This window comes from Thamnophis sirtalis, unplaced genomic scaffold (genome assembly GCF_051295495.1).
Source record: "Thamnophis sirtalis isolate CommonGarterSnake01/CBP01778 unplaced genomic scaffold, rThaSir2_p1.2 scaffold_6, whole genome shotgun sequence".
In the NCBI taxonomy this organism is placed as follows: Eukaryota; Metazoa; Chordata; class Lepidosauria; order Squamata; family Natricidae; genus Thamnophis; species Thamnophis sirtalis.
Genome location: NW_028261386.1, coordinates 76,290,786 through 76,306,506, shown reverse-complemented (window position 1 = coordinate 76,306,506; position 15,721 = coordinate 76,290,786). Strand labels below are relative to the sequence as shown.

Here is a 15,721-nt window from a genome sequence, read left to right as displayed (position 1 = left end):
AAAATTAATAATTATTTTTCACATTAACAGTACTGACAGATACAGAATTCTGTATGGTAACAAAAGGATACGTCATTTCCTTTCATCCTTTTTTTGATGAAAGGGATAAAAAATTCTAAATATTTAACGTTAAACCAGTTGTTTAATCTATCATCAGGGGAAAATGATGTAATTTATGTAGCTTGGCTTTTGACAACAAAAACATTTCAGTATAATTGTTATACATTTTGGTAATGCATATTATTTCAAATTTATTTATTAATATTTATTTATTTCAGTTTCAAATTATGAATCTGTCCCATAGAGGATAGAAATGAAGAATGGATAAGGCATTGAAATGATGCTAATAAAAAGGCTGTTTATATTACTAGCAGGGCTAAAGCTCTCAAGACTTCTAGGATGACCATCCATGCATTTCAAAATGTTTTTGGAACATATTCTTAATCATTTACCATGTAGAACTGATTTGTTAAGGTTCTAGGCTAGAAAACAGAGGACTGTAAGTACAAATCCCATCTCAACCATGAAAGACAGCTTGGTGACTTCAGGCCAGTTACTCTCTCTTCACCACACCCACCTCACAGAATTGTTGTTGTGGAGAAATAGTAGTATTAGGCATGTTAAGTTATTTACACAAAAATAATAAAGTTAGATATAAAGGAAGGGAGGAAGGAAGGAAAGAAGAGCTGTTTGATGCTGCGTTGATTTTCCTTGGAACAATAAGTTTTGATGTTGAGTTTTATTGGATCTCACAAAATCCTTCCTTTCAACACTTCTGAAGTGTACTTTCATGTATTTTTGAAAGGCTGTGCTGTTATATTTTTCTAAATGCATTATATACCACAGCTTTAAGGAAACATCATTTTCAAGGCCAAGAGGCAGACTTAAAAATATCATCTGTGTGCCCTAAATTTTCTTAATTTTTTTCCTTGAAGAATATTGTTATCTGACAACACTGTTAGTGACAGAATAAAAATAAGCAGAGGCAATCTCTTTCTGTGGCTATTCCATTCCAGTTCTTTTCTGACCCTGGTTATTTAAAAAGCTGTTCATTCAGCACAGTCATTTAACCTGCATTAATCTTCATTGATTTACTCAAAACATACAAACCATTTTACTTACTTGACTCTTTTTCTATCCCTGCCTCTACCCTCCCTCCCTTTGAACCTATTTAAAGAGAGTGCTGCTAACAAAATAATGAATCTTTGGCTTCATATCCTTTACCATTTTGCTGACTGCTAGGAGTTTTAAAAAGTGTCAATGCTCTTGCCTTGTCATTTGCACAATCCAACTCTTCACTGCAACCACTGAGATCAGCAATTTTGCAAGCAAAATTCAAGCTAGGCATTCCGGGACAGGTATATTCTCCATGACAAAGTGCTCATTTCTGCACTGCAATCTTAAGTTAAACTTGCTTATTGGAATCTATAGGATTCTCCTCTGTTAAGATAAGATTCAGGGTCAGCAATAAAAAAATCAGAGGTCCCCCCCCCCCAAATTTCAACTGACTCATGTAGAATTATTTGGAGCATGCATTTTTCTTACCCCACACCCCAGTCCATTTCTTGGCTCACACACTATTTTCCTCATTTCTGATTCAGGAAGCAGGCCAGCTCCGCATCCTGGAGTAGGACACAAAACACCACCCATCTGCAGAACGTATTCTTCTGCGCCATAGCACTGATAACGATTGTACTGAAAGAAAGAAAGAAAGATCAGGCTCTAATAAATCAACTTTAGAAATTTAAAATCTCTCTCTAATAGCAATAGCAATAGCAATAGCAGTAGACTTATATACCGCTTCATAGGCCTTTCAGGCCTCTCTAAGCGGTTTACAGAGAGTCAGCATATTGCCCCCAACAATCTGGGTCCTCATTTTACCCACCTCGGAAGGATGGAAGGCTGAGTCAACCCTGAGCCGGTGAGATTTGAACCGCTGACCTGCTGATCTAGCAGTAGCCTGCAGTGCTGCATTTAACCACTGCGCCACCTTAATGAATTCAATTAATCAGGACAGCAATTATTTCATATTAAGGTGCCAGGGGTTTTTCACAACAGAATAACAGAGTTGGAAGGGACTTTAGAGTTCTTCTAGTCCAATCTCCTGCTCAAGCAGTGATGGCGAACCTATGGCACACGTGCCACAGGTGGCATGCAGAGCCCTCTCTGTGGGCATGCAAGCTGTTGCCCCAGATCAGCTCCATTGCACATGATGATGTGGGGGCTGCCATGTGGGGGGTGGGCGCATGTGCAGAGCTCATGCACACATCGATTGGGGGTGGAGGAACCCCCCGTGGCCCAAATTTGCTTCCAGGAGGCTGCAGGGAGATCTTCTAATGGGTTGCGGGGGGGGGTTAACATGTGCATGCGTGGGAGGAGCAGGGCATGCGGCAGTGGTCGCACATGCATTCCATCATTGCTTTTGGCACGCAACGAAAAAAAGGTTAGCCATCACTGCTCTATACCATTCCAGACAAGTGGTTGTTGGGTCTCTTCTTAAAAACTTCCAGTAACAGAGTACACACAACTTCTGAATACAAGTCATTTCACTGGTTAATTTTTTTCATTGTTAAATTTTTTTCCCCTTGGTTTTAGGTTGCTTCTTTTCTTGATTAGTTTCCATACATTGTTTCTTGTTTTGCCTCCTGGTGCTTTGGAAAATAGATTGATTCCCTCTTCTTTGTGGCAGTCCTTTATATAGGGAACATTGCTATCATCCCATCCTTAGTCTGGCTTTTCACTAGACATATCCAATTCCTGCAAAGGTTCTTATATGTTTTAGCTTCCAGCCCCCTAACCATCTTTTTTGCTCTTTTCTCCACTCTTTCCAGAGTCTCAACATCTTTTTTATAATATGGTGACCAAAACTTGATGCAGTGTTCTAAATGTGGTCTTACTAAGCCTTTGTAAAGCAGTACTAATGCTTTACGTGATCTTGATTCAATCCCCCTCTTAATGTAGCCTAGGATTGCTTTGGCTTTTTTGTTGGTGCTGCACATTGCGGTCTCATATTTCAGTGATTGTTCACTTGGATTGTTTAAAGATGCCTCTCATAGTTACTGCTATTGAGCCAGGTTTCACCTAATCTGTATCTGCACATTTGGGTTTTTTTTTTTTGGCTAAGTGTAAGAAAAGTGTTTAAAGAAAAGTGTTTTCTCTACATTGAATTTCATTTTGTTAGATAGAGACCAGTGTTCAAGTCTGTTGAGATTTATCTGAATCTTGAGTCTATCTTCTAGGATCTATTCCTGCCAGTTTAGTATCATCTGCAAATTTAATGAGTTCCCCTTATATTCCCTTATCTAAATCATTTATGAAGATGCTGAAGAGTACTGTGCCTAAAAAGAAACCTTGGGGTACCCCACAGCTTGCTTCTCTCCACATAGATGTAATTCCATTGGAATTACATATTCTCCTCCTCTTTTCCCCTCCACCAATTCTAGCAAACAACAATTAACCTGTTTGTAAAGAGTCTATAGTGTTCTCTCTAACCATTGGAATCCTCTAGATTTGGATATATATATATATATATATATATATATATATATATATATATATATATATATATATATATATATATATATATATATATATATATATATATATATATATATATATATATATATATATATATATATATATATATATATATATATATATATATATATATATATATATATATATATGTTATATTTATGCTGATAAATAAATAAAGGGAGACTAGTATAGATCTATTTCAAGCTATTTAGCTCTCATCAGCTAGCCACACCCTTGTTGGGAATCAAACCTGTGCTCTATTGCCTCTCAGGCAGATGTGTTAACCATGAGCTACAGAGCTCGACTCCTTATCAGCCAGCCAGGGCAATAGAGCAATAGGCAATAGAGAGCCAGGGCAATAGGCAATAGAGCACAGGTTCGATTCCCAACAAGGGTGTGGCTAGCTGATGAGAGCTAAATAGCTTGAAATAGATCTATACTAGTCTCCCTTTATTTATTTATCAGCATAAATATAACAAATGTAACAAAAAGGAAACAGTAAAAAAATATTGGGTTTCTGTCTGGATGGTCTCTTGTGACGAGCCGAAGACAGAGAGTGGAAGTGTGACCTTCCTCCCATATTTGGGCATACCAGGGGTTGTGACTTTAAATATATATATATATATATATATATATATATATATATATATATATGTGTGTGTGTGTGTGTGTGTGTGTGTGTGTGTGTGTGTGTGTGTGTGTGTGTGTGTGTGTGTGTGTGTGTGTGTGTGTGTGTGTGTATGTATATGTATATGTGTATATATATATATATATATATATATATATAATTTGAAAACAAACTAGAGGTGGGAAATTTAAATACTGCACATTCTGAAACTTTCATCCAGGCATAATATCCTGAATAAGAAACAAGAATAATACTTGAACACCTATATATCAATTTAAATTAGACCAGTTAACACTTATTTTCACTACAGAGAAACATCTCATTAGTGTGTTGTGCACAACACAGTGCATGTGTTGCGATGAACTGATCTGTACCAATAGAAGTAGTATTGCACTCAGGGGAATAAAGAATTCTATACATTTGGGTTCATCAGCCTAATATCTTTCTTATTTATTAAAGTATTTATGGTCTTGATTACCACAGCCTTTTGATAATTGACCATGAATCATAAATCTAAAGTTAATTAGGTCTTGCTTTTTGGGATTATTTTATCCTGGTAAGTATTGCCTTTGGTGAAATGGTGAAAACAAACAAACAAACAAACAAACAAACAAATTTGATGTACTGGATTCAATTCGGGAAATGAAATCTATTTTCACCTTGAAGTTTATGTTTATATAGACAGAGGTGGTATTCAGCAGGTTCTTACCAGTTCTGGAGAACTGGTAGGATAAATTTTGAGTAGTTCGGCAAACTGATAAATACCACCTCTGACTGGCCCAACCCCCATCTATTCTCTGCCTCCTGAGTCCCATCTAATCGGGAGGGAATTGAGATTTTGCAGTAACCTTCCCCTGGAGTAGGGTGGGAATGGAGATTTTACAGTATCCTTCCCTGCCATGCCCCCCAAGCGACACCCACAGAATCGGTTGTAAAACTTTTTGAATCCCACCACTGTATAGGAACCATGCCAAACCATTATACATACTTTTCCAAAGATTAAAAAAAGGACTAGATGAACTCAAGAAACAAAATTGTGTATATACATTCACCTAATTCATTATTCAGTCACAAGTTGTCTTTTTGTATTTTAATCAGTATTTTCAAATGTATCTTTTAATTTCATCTCTCCTCCATTCAACTTCATATAATTCAGTCAATACAAGTCCTACATTTTAACAAAAAAGCCAATTCAGTTGCAAAATATGCCACTGATAGAACACATGCTTTTAATCAGTTTCCTTGCACTGAAATAGCCTAGCCAGCTTATGGGCAGCCTCCCATAAGACACCACTTCTGGAAAACTCCAGATTGCAAAAATCTATCCTATAGGAACTGGAAATGCTTTTAAAAAGAAATGAATCCTATTTCCTTTTCAAGCCAGTCAAGTTCATATAAATCTACATTGTATTGTGTAGGCCTGCTAGTGAGGCTTTGAGTTTCTTTGAAGGATACTCCAACACATGGCTGTTAGAATCTCTACTAAATCCAATTCTGTGAGAAAAATATAATTAGTATGGGATTTATCTACCTGAAACATAAGAAATGATCAAGTCATACCAAAGACTTGTAAAAATATTCCAGAAATTCAGGGAGAGTTATTTTCCAATCCTATATAGTCCTTTTCCATTGTTGCAGATGACGACAACTTTTCTGGATGAAAGGTGAGATCCTTATAGTGAAATTAAGCTAATCTAAGAGCCCTACTCAACCATCCCTGGTTATTTCCCAGTTGGATTATTGCAATGTGGTCTATATGGGGATGCTCTTGAAGTGTATATGGAAAGTTCAGCTGGTGCAAGATGCAGGAGTGTGAACAGTTATTGCATTTTTGGTAGAAGCAGCGGCACACACCTCTGCTGAGTGAACTACATTGGTTACTAGTTGACTCCATCCCAATTAAAAGGAATTGCTGGGTCATAAAAAGCGAAAAAAATATTCTTTTAGTTTTGCTGTATGCTAGTCAGAGCCACTTGTTTGTAAGATGGGCAGCTATATAAATTACACAAATAAATAATAATAAATAATGCCTGGGTGGAATAGCTTTTGTACATTGTCTGCTGTATCTAAACAAAGGCACCCCCCACCTTGACAAACAAATCCCCAAATCTTCAAGTTATGATCTATTGGAAACACAGGAAATAACAGTTGGAAAGGAAGTTGGAATCATCAATTTCAGCTCACTACCCATTGCATGAATCCATAATAGGATTAATAATCACATAGAAAATAAGATAGGGATATATAGTACTTGCTAATATGCTGTCATATTTCTCCCTTTATTTAATTTTATATTGCACTAAAATCCACAACTGGCAGAATTTCCCTATTTTAATGTTAGAAACACAGGCAGTCACATATGATCACAATTAAACCCCATGTTTCCACTGCTAAGGAAGACAGTTGTTACGTGAGTTTTGCTCCATTTTACAACCATGAATCACTGCAGTTGTTAATAAATGATTATTGAGTGAATCTTGTTTCCCCATTGACTTTGATTGTCGGAAGATCACAAAAAGGTCATTTAGATATTTTTAGATATTTTATTAATATTTATAGGCCGCCCTTTTCCCCGCGGGGACTCAGGGCGGCTTACATAAAATAGGGAGGGGGGCGTGTCATTGTTATGGCACGGCAACCATCATAAATACATGCCAGTTGCCAAACATTTGAATTTTGATCACATGACCCCATGGGATGCTGCAATGGTCGTAACAGTCATAAGGGCAGTTGTAACTTTAAATGGTCACTAAACGAATGGTTTTAAGTTGAGGACTACCTGCACTTTTCTTTAGCTACTATTTTTCTAAAAAGTCAAGTTGGTTTTCTTCCTGATCCTATAGTCCAGGAATTTCAAGCGAAGTTGACAGCTTTGCAGTTGGTTACTTTTTCTCGACTCATCCTACATTACAGGATTGTGCTGTTGTGAGATAAAAACTGGAGAAGCTAATGTAATATACTGTATTTTTCGGAATATAAGACACACCTTTTTCCCTCAAAAAAGAGGATGAAAATCTGGGTGCGTCTTATATACTGAATAGAGCATTTTTGGCCTCCTGAAAGCAAAAATGGCTATACATAGTCTTTAGGAGGCTTCCAGTATGCGCCTGGGGGAAGGGGAGGGCAAAAATGAGCGAAAAAAGGCCCGTTTTTTGCTCGTTTTTGCCCCCGCAGCCCCCAGGAGCACTCTATAAGCCTCCTAAAGGCTATGCATGCCCTTTTTTAAAAAATGGGCCTGTTTTCACAAAAAACAGACTGATTTTGGGAGGTTTGCAAAGTGCAAACACTTTTTTTTAATTTGCCTCTTCAAAATCTTGGTGCATCTTATACTCCGAAAAATACGGTACATCATCTTGAGTTTCTGGAAGAAAACTAACACAAGGAAGGGAGCAAGGGAGGGACAGATGTGAATAAAACTAAATCTATGGGAAAACATGGTAGCTGAGAAGTTCAGCTGATGTATTTTAGTATAATGTGTGTGTGTGTGTGTGTGTGTGTGTGTGGTGTGTGTGGTGTGTGTGAAAGAGGGAGAGAGAGGAGGAGGGAAGAGGGAGAGAGATGGTTTGATCAGACTAAAACTCAGAACATCTTGACTATTTCAGTTTTGGGATGAATAGAATCTATCATGGTGAGTACGGCAAAACTGAACGCCTCTTTCCCTTTCTGCTCTGAATGGCATGTCTAGCAGCCTGCCTGATGGACTTTTCAGTATCTATTATGGCCTCCTTTGTTTTTGCAGCTCAAAAGGTAAACCAGGTGGAGCCACAGACTTTGGAAAACTACTACGCCTCAAGTCATTGTTATCAACCAAAAAGTGGACATTGGCATAACTCCCCAAGCCAACAAAGCATTAATGCCTCTAATTAGGAAGTCTGGCTCTATATAGTATCCTGAACATACCCCTAGAACAGATATTTTACATATACCTGCCTGAATTAACAAAACTAATTGTCTGCATGCATTTTAATTGGAGGAGACATGAAAAAATTAAATAGAACTATCTTTGCAGCCAATATTTGCCCTGGCTGAAGCAAGCTGGTAAACTCTAGAGACATATCATTTGTCCCTAACTCCCTAATCCTTAGGACTGTTCTCTAAAATAGATCGTGTATTCCTCAGGGCACGCTATTGGAAGAAATTATGGCTGTCAAACCTTTATTTCAAGAATCATTTATAAGACAATTTTACTAAGAGAACTTGTGAATAAATGCGAACAAATTATATGGCATCCTATGAATACTAAAAGTACTTCCATACAAAACTTTGGGAATAGGAACTATCTTTACGGATCATAAAAAGGACTTAAAATTCATTGTCAACTAAAAAAAATCATTAAAAAAGAAAAAAGAACAAGAAGATTGATACACCTGAAAAACCATACCTGAAAAATAAAGGGTATATTTCAAGGAAATAAATAAATACATTTGCATACGAAAGAGTCATAGTTCTAAATTATTTCAAAATATTTTGAGGTTGAGTTATTTAATGCCAACAATAGCAATTTTCTATTTAACCAAGACATGTGATAGCATTAACAAGTATTTTCACATGAATCTTCCTACTAAATATAACTCTTTTTGTTACAATTCTTAAAATATTTAAAAAAAAAATCCCTAGCATAATAAGTTTGGTATCCATACCCCTCAATTTCCATTTTTGTATAGCTATTTAGAGATGGAACTGCTTGACAAACTTTTTTAAAGTATGGATTTTGACATACAGTTGCATTCCAAATTATTTGAGATCAGAAACTTGCAAATTAAATAATAGAAATGCAAATCATTCTAAGTGAATCCATCAACTCTTAGTTTGTTTGGTTTCATAGAGAAGAGCCCCAAAGATGATTAGGGGGACATATAAAGAACACTTGCTGGAATTGGTAACATGATAGTAGTGTTCCAATATCTAAGGGGCTGGCACAAAAAGAGGGGGCCAACCTATTCTCCAAAGCACCTGAAGGCAGGAGAAGAAGCAGTGATTAGGCATTAATTAAAGAGAGAAGCAACCTAGAATTAAGGAGAAATTTCCTGACAGTTAAAACAATGAATCAATGGAACAACTTGCCTCCAGAAGTTCTGGGTGCCCCAATACTGGAGGTTTTTAAGAAGAGCTTGGTCAACCATTTGTTTGAAATGGTACAGGGTTTCCTGCCTGAGCAGGGGATTGGACTAGAAGACCTCCAAGGTTCCTTCTAACTCTGATATTCATATTAAAAAAAAGGAAAAAGTAGGTATGTTATACATAAGAATAATTAAATAAGTGTTTATTGTATCTCAACCTGAAACTCTGTAAAGAGTTGACAGGTAGTATTTAAAGATCCTAACCAAACCAATAAAAAGAAAGGATGAGGCATCATACATCTATTTATAGTTCAGGCAGTCTTCATCATCTTATTTGTCCACCTGTAAATTTACTGCCTGTTTTCTGCAGGGATCCTGAGTTGAAAAGCTGTGGTGGTAGTGCACATATAACATTAATAAAGTACCAAGATAGATAATCATAAATCAATTGAAAGAAAGGAAGTGAGAGATAGGCCACATATGGGAGTCCTGCTCCCCAATAGTACAGCACTGGGAAGGTCATGAGATGTACTTCCCCAGAGCACTTGTCTGGAGAGAGAAGAAGCTGTCTCATTAGTGTCTATCATTCAGGGCACCATGATATCATCCTTCAGAGGCTCACTCACCTGCTCCTCTCCAAGAATTCTGAAATGGTGCAGCTCTTTAATCAAGGAATCTGGACAGCCCGCTGCAATAAAGAAAGAGACCGGAGTGCAAGTTAGAATGGATTCTGGCTTGCTCAGTATGATATACTGCAATGATGGGTACCCTGCTTAAACAGCACTATAAAATACCATGAACCTACAAGGGTTATACTTCCATACTGCATTTCAGAACAGTTTAGGAATGCTTCACATGTAAGATGCTGAGAAATAGGGAAATCTGCAGAAGAGGGTTTTCTACAGTCTCAGCAGTTTTGTGTTCTTGGATCAATCGTGCCAGAATAATACACACCCACCCACATAAGAAGGCATCTGTGAACAGAATATTGCTCCTTAAGACTGAGTTGAGTAGCGTGGGTGGCACATGGGATGGAAGCAAGGAAGAAGAGTTAGCCATGAACATTTTTTGCCCTACATATGAACAAGTTGTACAGATGATGAATGAGAATAGAAGGATTAAATTCATGGAAACAGATTATTAAAATATAACAGAATCTTCTAGGGTTTGTATACAGGAACTAATATTTCACACACATAATATTTTTCTCATTTCCTACATTTATTTACCACCATATACATTCTATCAAATAAAATACAAAGCAAAAAATGTAAAGAACTATAACGAAAGAAGGCAATAAATGTTACTTGACTTATATGGAAAGGAACTGAAGCCTTTCAAGAGATTCTGCCTAGATAATTAGTTAAATTATACTTTCCTGGAAGTTTAATATGCTAAAAATATACATAAATCAAAATTGGTTAAAATGTTATTTTTTTAAAAAAAAAATCTCAGCACTGAGATTTATATGAACACTAGAAATAAGCTCATTGATAAGAAAAATGTTGCTAGAACTTGAATAAAGATCCCATAATAAAGATTTATAATAGAACTACAGCCAAATCTACTGCACTAATGCCATAGTACACTCATAAATACTGATTCATCCTTCCGCTCTTTTTCAAATCTCAAATTGTTGAATTAAAATGCTGATGCGAAGGTAAGACCTTTATCCTTCTCATGTCTAAACTAGTGTTGAAGAACTGTATCTGTATGACCCCATAATCACTCTTGAGGTGTCAGGCACTGATGCCAAAGGATTTAATAAGTGACTTCATTGTACTAAAATTCACTGCTTTTAGTTAACCTTTTCTCCTTCATCAGTTTATTATCATTAAGAAAAAAAAACCTGAAGAATTTGGACTGAAGGTTAATCACAGTTGCCTTATTGACAATACACAGCAGAAAGAAACATGGCCAAAATATATCCAGTAAACAGACAATGAGAGATTAATCAAGATAAAGGAAGAGATATATGGAGATTTGTGATTTTCAAGAAGCAGTAAATATGTTATTGTCCTGATCAGAAACTATTTAAAAACTCAGAAAAAAAAAGAAGGAATGATATTTTATAGTGAATAAGGAACAACAGGATGCTGGCTGAGTGTTCTTCAATCTAGTCCACATTCATATATTGAAACCAATTCCCAAATTCTCAATGGGTAAGTTGTTCAATCAACTCTGGAAATTTAAGCCCCTACAAGGGGTGCTTAGGTTAGGAAAGGCCTATGCTAGCTTTTCAGTTCTAACCCTAATCCTAACCCTTCATTTCTACAGTGTGAAACATTGAAACCCTTTCCTTATACATTTAGAATATATTAAGCATGACTCGGTTTCTGGATCTTTAGCTTTTTATAAAGTACTTAAATTTGTGGATATAATAGAATAGAAAGTACATTCTTCCCATAAATGTAAATAGCAACTGCTATTTCAGTGCCAATGTTTGTAGAATTTTAAAAGAATTCTAGAGACGAGGTTCGGGGTAGAAAAATAAAGTTCCTTTTTATTTTCCAAAAATCAGAGTTAATTTGAAAACGGTTTGCAAAGCGTTGGTGGGTCTCACCCTGACTTCACCTGAGTCACAAAGGAGAGCCACACCAAATTCGAAAGTGAAACAGTAGTTATACCCTCCCTAACTCCTCCTACTCCTGGTCAGCTAGCCTGACGAGGGTGGTTACAGACCAATCAGAGACAATAATTACCCTATCTTTTACCTTATTTGGAAATACAATTTTTAACCAATTAGCCCTTGGCATCCTTCTGGCCAATCAAGCAATCACATTTTTCCCGCTCAATTCATAGCCACTCCTTTTACAATTCATTGTTCTCCTCTCAAGCATTTACATATTCTTTCCCTCTGCCATTACCACGTGGTATAGCTCCCCCTAGTGGACTATTTCAGTAAAATATAAACACTTTATATTATTTTATTACTCCAATTCCCCCATTTCTTATTTGGTGATTTGTTTAATATTTTCTTTTATTTCTTTCAATCTTTCTTTCTCAGTTTCAGTATTTTTCATAGGGTGTAGAGTGTCCATACTTTCCAACAGGTGTATTTGGTTACCAATTTCCTTTAGTACCATCATTGTTTTCTCTGTTTGTTGGGCCTGCATAATACTTTTCACAGTTGTGATTACTAAGTTTCTTATTACTGGGATTAGACATGGCAACAACATTAATCCAATAAAAATTACACCAACCATAAATAAGGTTTGTTTCCAGTTTCTGAAAATGTCCCCTAGGAACCCTCCTTCATCTAGCAGGCCGGTCCAGGTCTGTACAGGAACATGAGCTGTCTGTATCATTTTATGGGTGATTTTCTCTATTACTATTCCAGAATCATCAATTTGTATACAACAATTGCTAAGGTTAAACTTTCCGCAAACCCCTCCTTCTGCAGCGAGCAAATAGTCTAAGGCTAAGCGATTCTGCATAATATATGTTCTTGATAATACACTTTCCTTTGCCAGTTTTGTTAACGCCTTTGCAGTTTCATTTGTAATTACTTCTAATACTGCTTGTAACCTAATAATTCTGTTAATCATGTAAATTGGCGTTCTATATCCCCACGATCCATCTTGTGCCCACGTTGCAGGATCATAATACGCAATAATTCTCTCAGGGGGCCACTCATCATCCCTCCAGTTACCTATTTTTATCCCTTTAGAGAGATCCACTGAACGTCTACGTCGTGCGAGAACATCATATACAGGGACTCCCAATCTTTGTCTCTTTTCAATAGGAATTAGGAAAAATGAAGGTTGAATGGTCCCCAGAACACATGACCCATACCAACCCGCAGGTAACATATTATATGCAAAATTACCGCATATCCAATACAATCCATCAGGTGAATTCCATGCAACGGTATCGTTTTCTGGGTCCCAGATTCCTTGTAATTGAGTTACATTCAGTAACGAGTTCTCAGGTTTACTCATATTAATTTGTGAACTCCAAATATTATTTTCCCATTCATTAGTACATTTCAAAAAGCCCATGGGTTTATTCCGATTAGTTTGGTTATTCTTATTTCTAGTATAACATATATGACCTACTATATGGGATGTAACCTGCCAGGTTACATTGAAATTATTTTTAAAAGTGAAGTTTCTTTGGTATAGTGCTATTTCAGTATAATTTGCCTCTTGCACATGCCATGGCCACCTATCTCCCATTGTAGTCCCTCCACATACAAAGCAATTCTTTAGCATAAGTTCTTTAGCTACTTCCTGAGCCAAATTTACAAACATGTTCTTTGCCCTCGGAGGCGTGGGTAGGTCGTTAAGTTTTCCAATCTCTTCTTCATAACTCCAGAAGAACTTTACAGGCTGATTTGTTAGCTTAGTCAACTCGGTTTTTATGACAATCCAACCGTAAGGGTCTTTTCCTATTCCATCCACCCCGAGTCCCAAAGTGAAATATCTAATGGTAGGATGTTTATCATCTTTAGTATAATAGCGATTGACTTCTGTTAAATTAAATCGAAGACACAGAGGTGTACAAGAACCTGACAGACAGTCTGTAGTTACCGAGGGCTGGAATAAGGTTATACCAGGGGGTCCCTTAGCAGTTTGATGATTTATAGGGGCATACCAATAGGTAGTTCCATCGTAACCACCATATGTGGATCCTGAAGATGGCTCCTGCCACAGGTACCTGCGGTTGACAATATATTGTTGTTCCCAAGAATGTGACCCACAAGTAACCCCTCCCCAGGACTTCTGCCCTTGTCCTTTCTCAATAGCTGCACAAACATCAAAACAAATATCAATTGTGGTTCCTGTAGTGGTATTGGATCCCACCAGGGAATTTTCTCCCTTTTTGTACTGTGTTACCTTATCTGCAGATCCACCTCCCTTATATCCTACAATAGTAACAGTACTCTTGATAGGTCCTACAGCTTTAGGCTCATAGCACTGTATTCCATTTGGAGTGTGGCACTGGTTGTATTGAGTATTATTATATACACATGTTGGTAATATGGTCTCATTACATTCTGGCTTCATAGTATAGTATATTAAGGTCATAGAAACCCTTATACCTTGTTTAGTCTTTTGTAGACAGGCCCTACAGGTGTCATCCTTCAATTCTCTTCCTGTCCTAACTAATCTTAATGCTCTTTTCTCGAGATGGCCAAAACCGTCGCTTCCTCCCTCTAGCTGCTGTTCCAAAAAGGACAGGAACCATTCGCTAAAAGGAGGATATCCTATACTCGCTCTGGAGGTTACTTCTGCCATTATAAATTTTTCAGTCCTTTCTGATTGATACTGGGTGCACTGATACCATCCTATCGTTTGTTCAGTCACCTTGATGGCTATTCGTGACCGACACCTATTCTTTCCAGAATATGACATACCTCTCACATACCGGGGAGCTTTCTTATTTGCAGGCCAGACTTTCCACGTCATGAAACATGGTGCCTCTATACTCTGTAACCAACATGTCAAAGTTATCCAAGTACTAGCTTCCCCATGTATATGGTGAGGGTAAATACATATCCCTTCGGGATTGCACCTTGGTCCATCAGAATGTGGAACAATTGATCTTTTTGAGCGATTGTGCGGGAAAGGGATTCCATAGACTTCCTCTACCATCCCTTTCCTGCCTCTATTTTCATGCGTGCATACCCCCCATATGATTAAAAGTAAAATTCCCATCACTATTATCATCCCTATAAAATGCCATAGAAAATACTTGCAAGACATAGATGGAACCCAATAATCCCAGAACCCTTCTACTTGTCCTCTGATGAAAGGGCATCGTGGTTGCTTTACCCTTTGAACGTAAGGGCGGCCAATAACTTGCGCAGGTCGGATCTTCATTTCCTTTTCTTTTAGGAAAGTTGTTGCCTTTTCAACACCAGCTTCAGTGGCTCCTTTTGAAACGCCCTCCAGGTTCCTGGTTCTTCCAAATTGGCTCTCTTCACTCTGGTGTAGTGGGTCCAGCCTTTTTCCCCAGTCCGGATTGCAGTGTCCGTGGTCAGCAACACCAGGAATGGTCCATCCCACTTTGGCTTTAGGGAGTCGTCCTTCCAAGTTTTTATCCACACCTGGTCTCCCACTTCAATGGAGTGTACTTTGAAGCTCAATGGAGGAGTCTGTATCAAATATCCAGCTTTTCTGAAAAATTCAAAAGTCTGGGACAGTGTTTGCAAGTATTGAATCAACCCTTTGTCTTTACTAGGTAAATCTCCCATTCGTATCCCAGCATTCCTTAGTGGCATTCCAAATAATATTTCATAAGGTGAGACTCCCACATCCCTCCTGGGTTGTGTTTTTATCCTAAATAGGGCTATTGGCAAAGTTTTCATCCAATTCATTCCTGTCTCCAAATACAACTTTGTCAGCATTACTTTAATTTTTCCATTCATATTCTCCACCTTTCCACTAGAGGGCGGATGCCACAGGCTATGCAGGTCCCACTTAATTCCCAATACATTAGCAATTCCTTGAGTAATCTTCCCCGTGAAATGTCTTCCCTGATCACTATCGAT

At 37.5% G+C, this 15,721-nt stretch overlaps 1 protein-coding gene across 1 annotated transcript in view; it reads right to left on the bottom strand.

The window, feature by feature from the left end:
• Positions 1-15,721, bottom strand: part of PRKN (parkin RBR E3 ubiquitin protein ligase) — a 785,743-nt gene that overhangs the window by 113,724 nt on the left and 656,298 nt on the right. Inside the window, exons 8-9 of the mRNA XM_014068674.2 lie at positions 9,852-9,913; positions 1,546-1,695 (exon numbers count right to left, since the gene is read on the bottom strand). Coding sequence (XP_013924149.2) covers positions 1,546-1,695; positions 9,852-9,913 — 212 coding nt within the window. The remainder of the gene's footprint in view (positions 1-1,545; positions 1,696-9,851; positions 9,914-15,721) is intronic.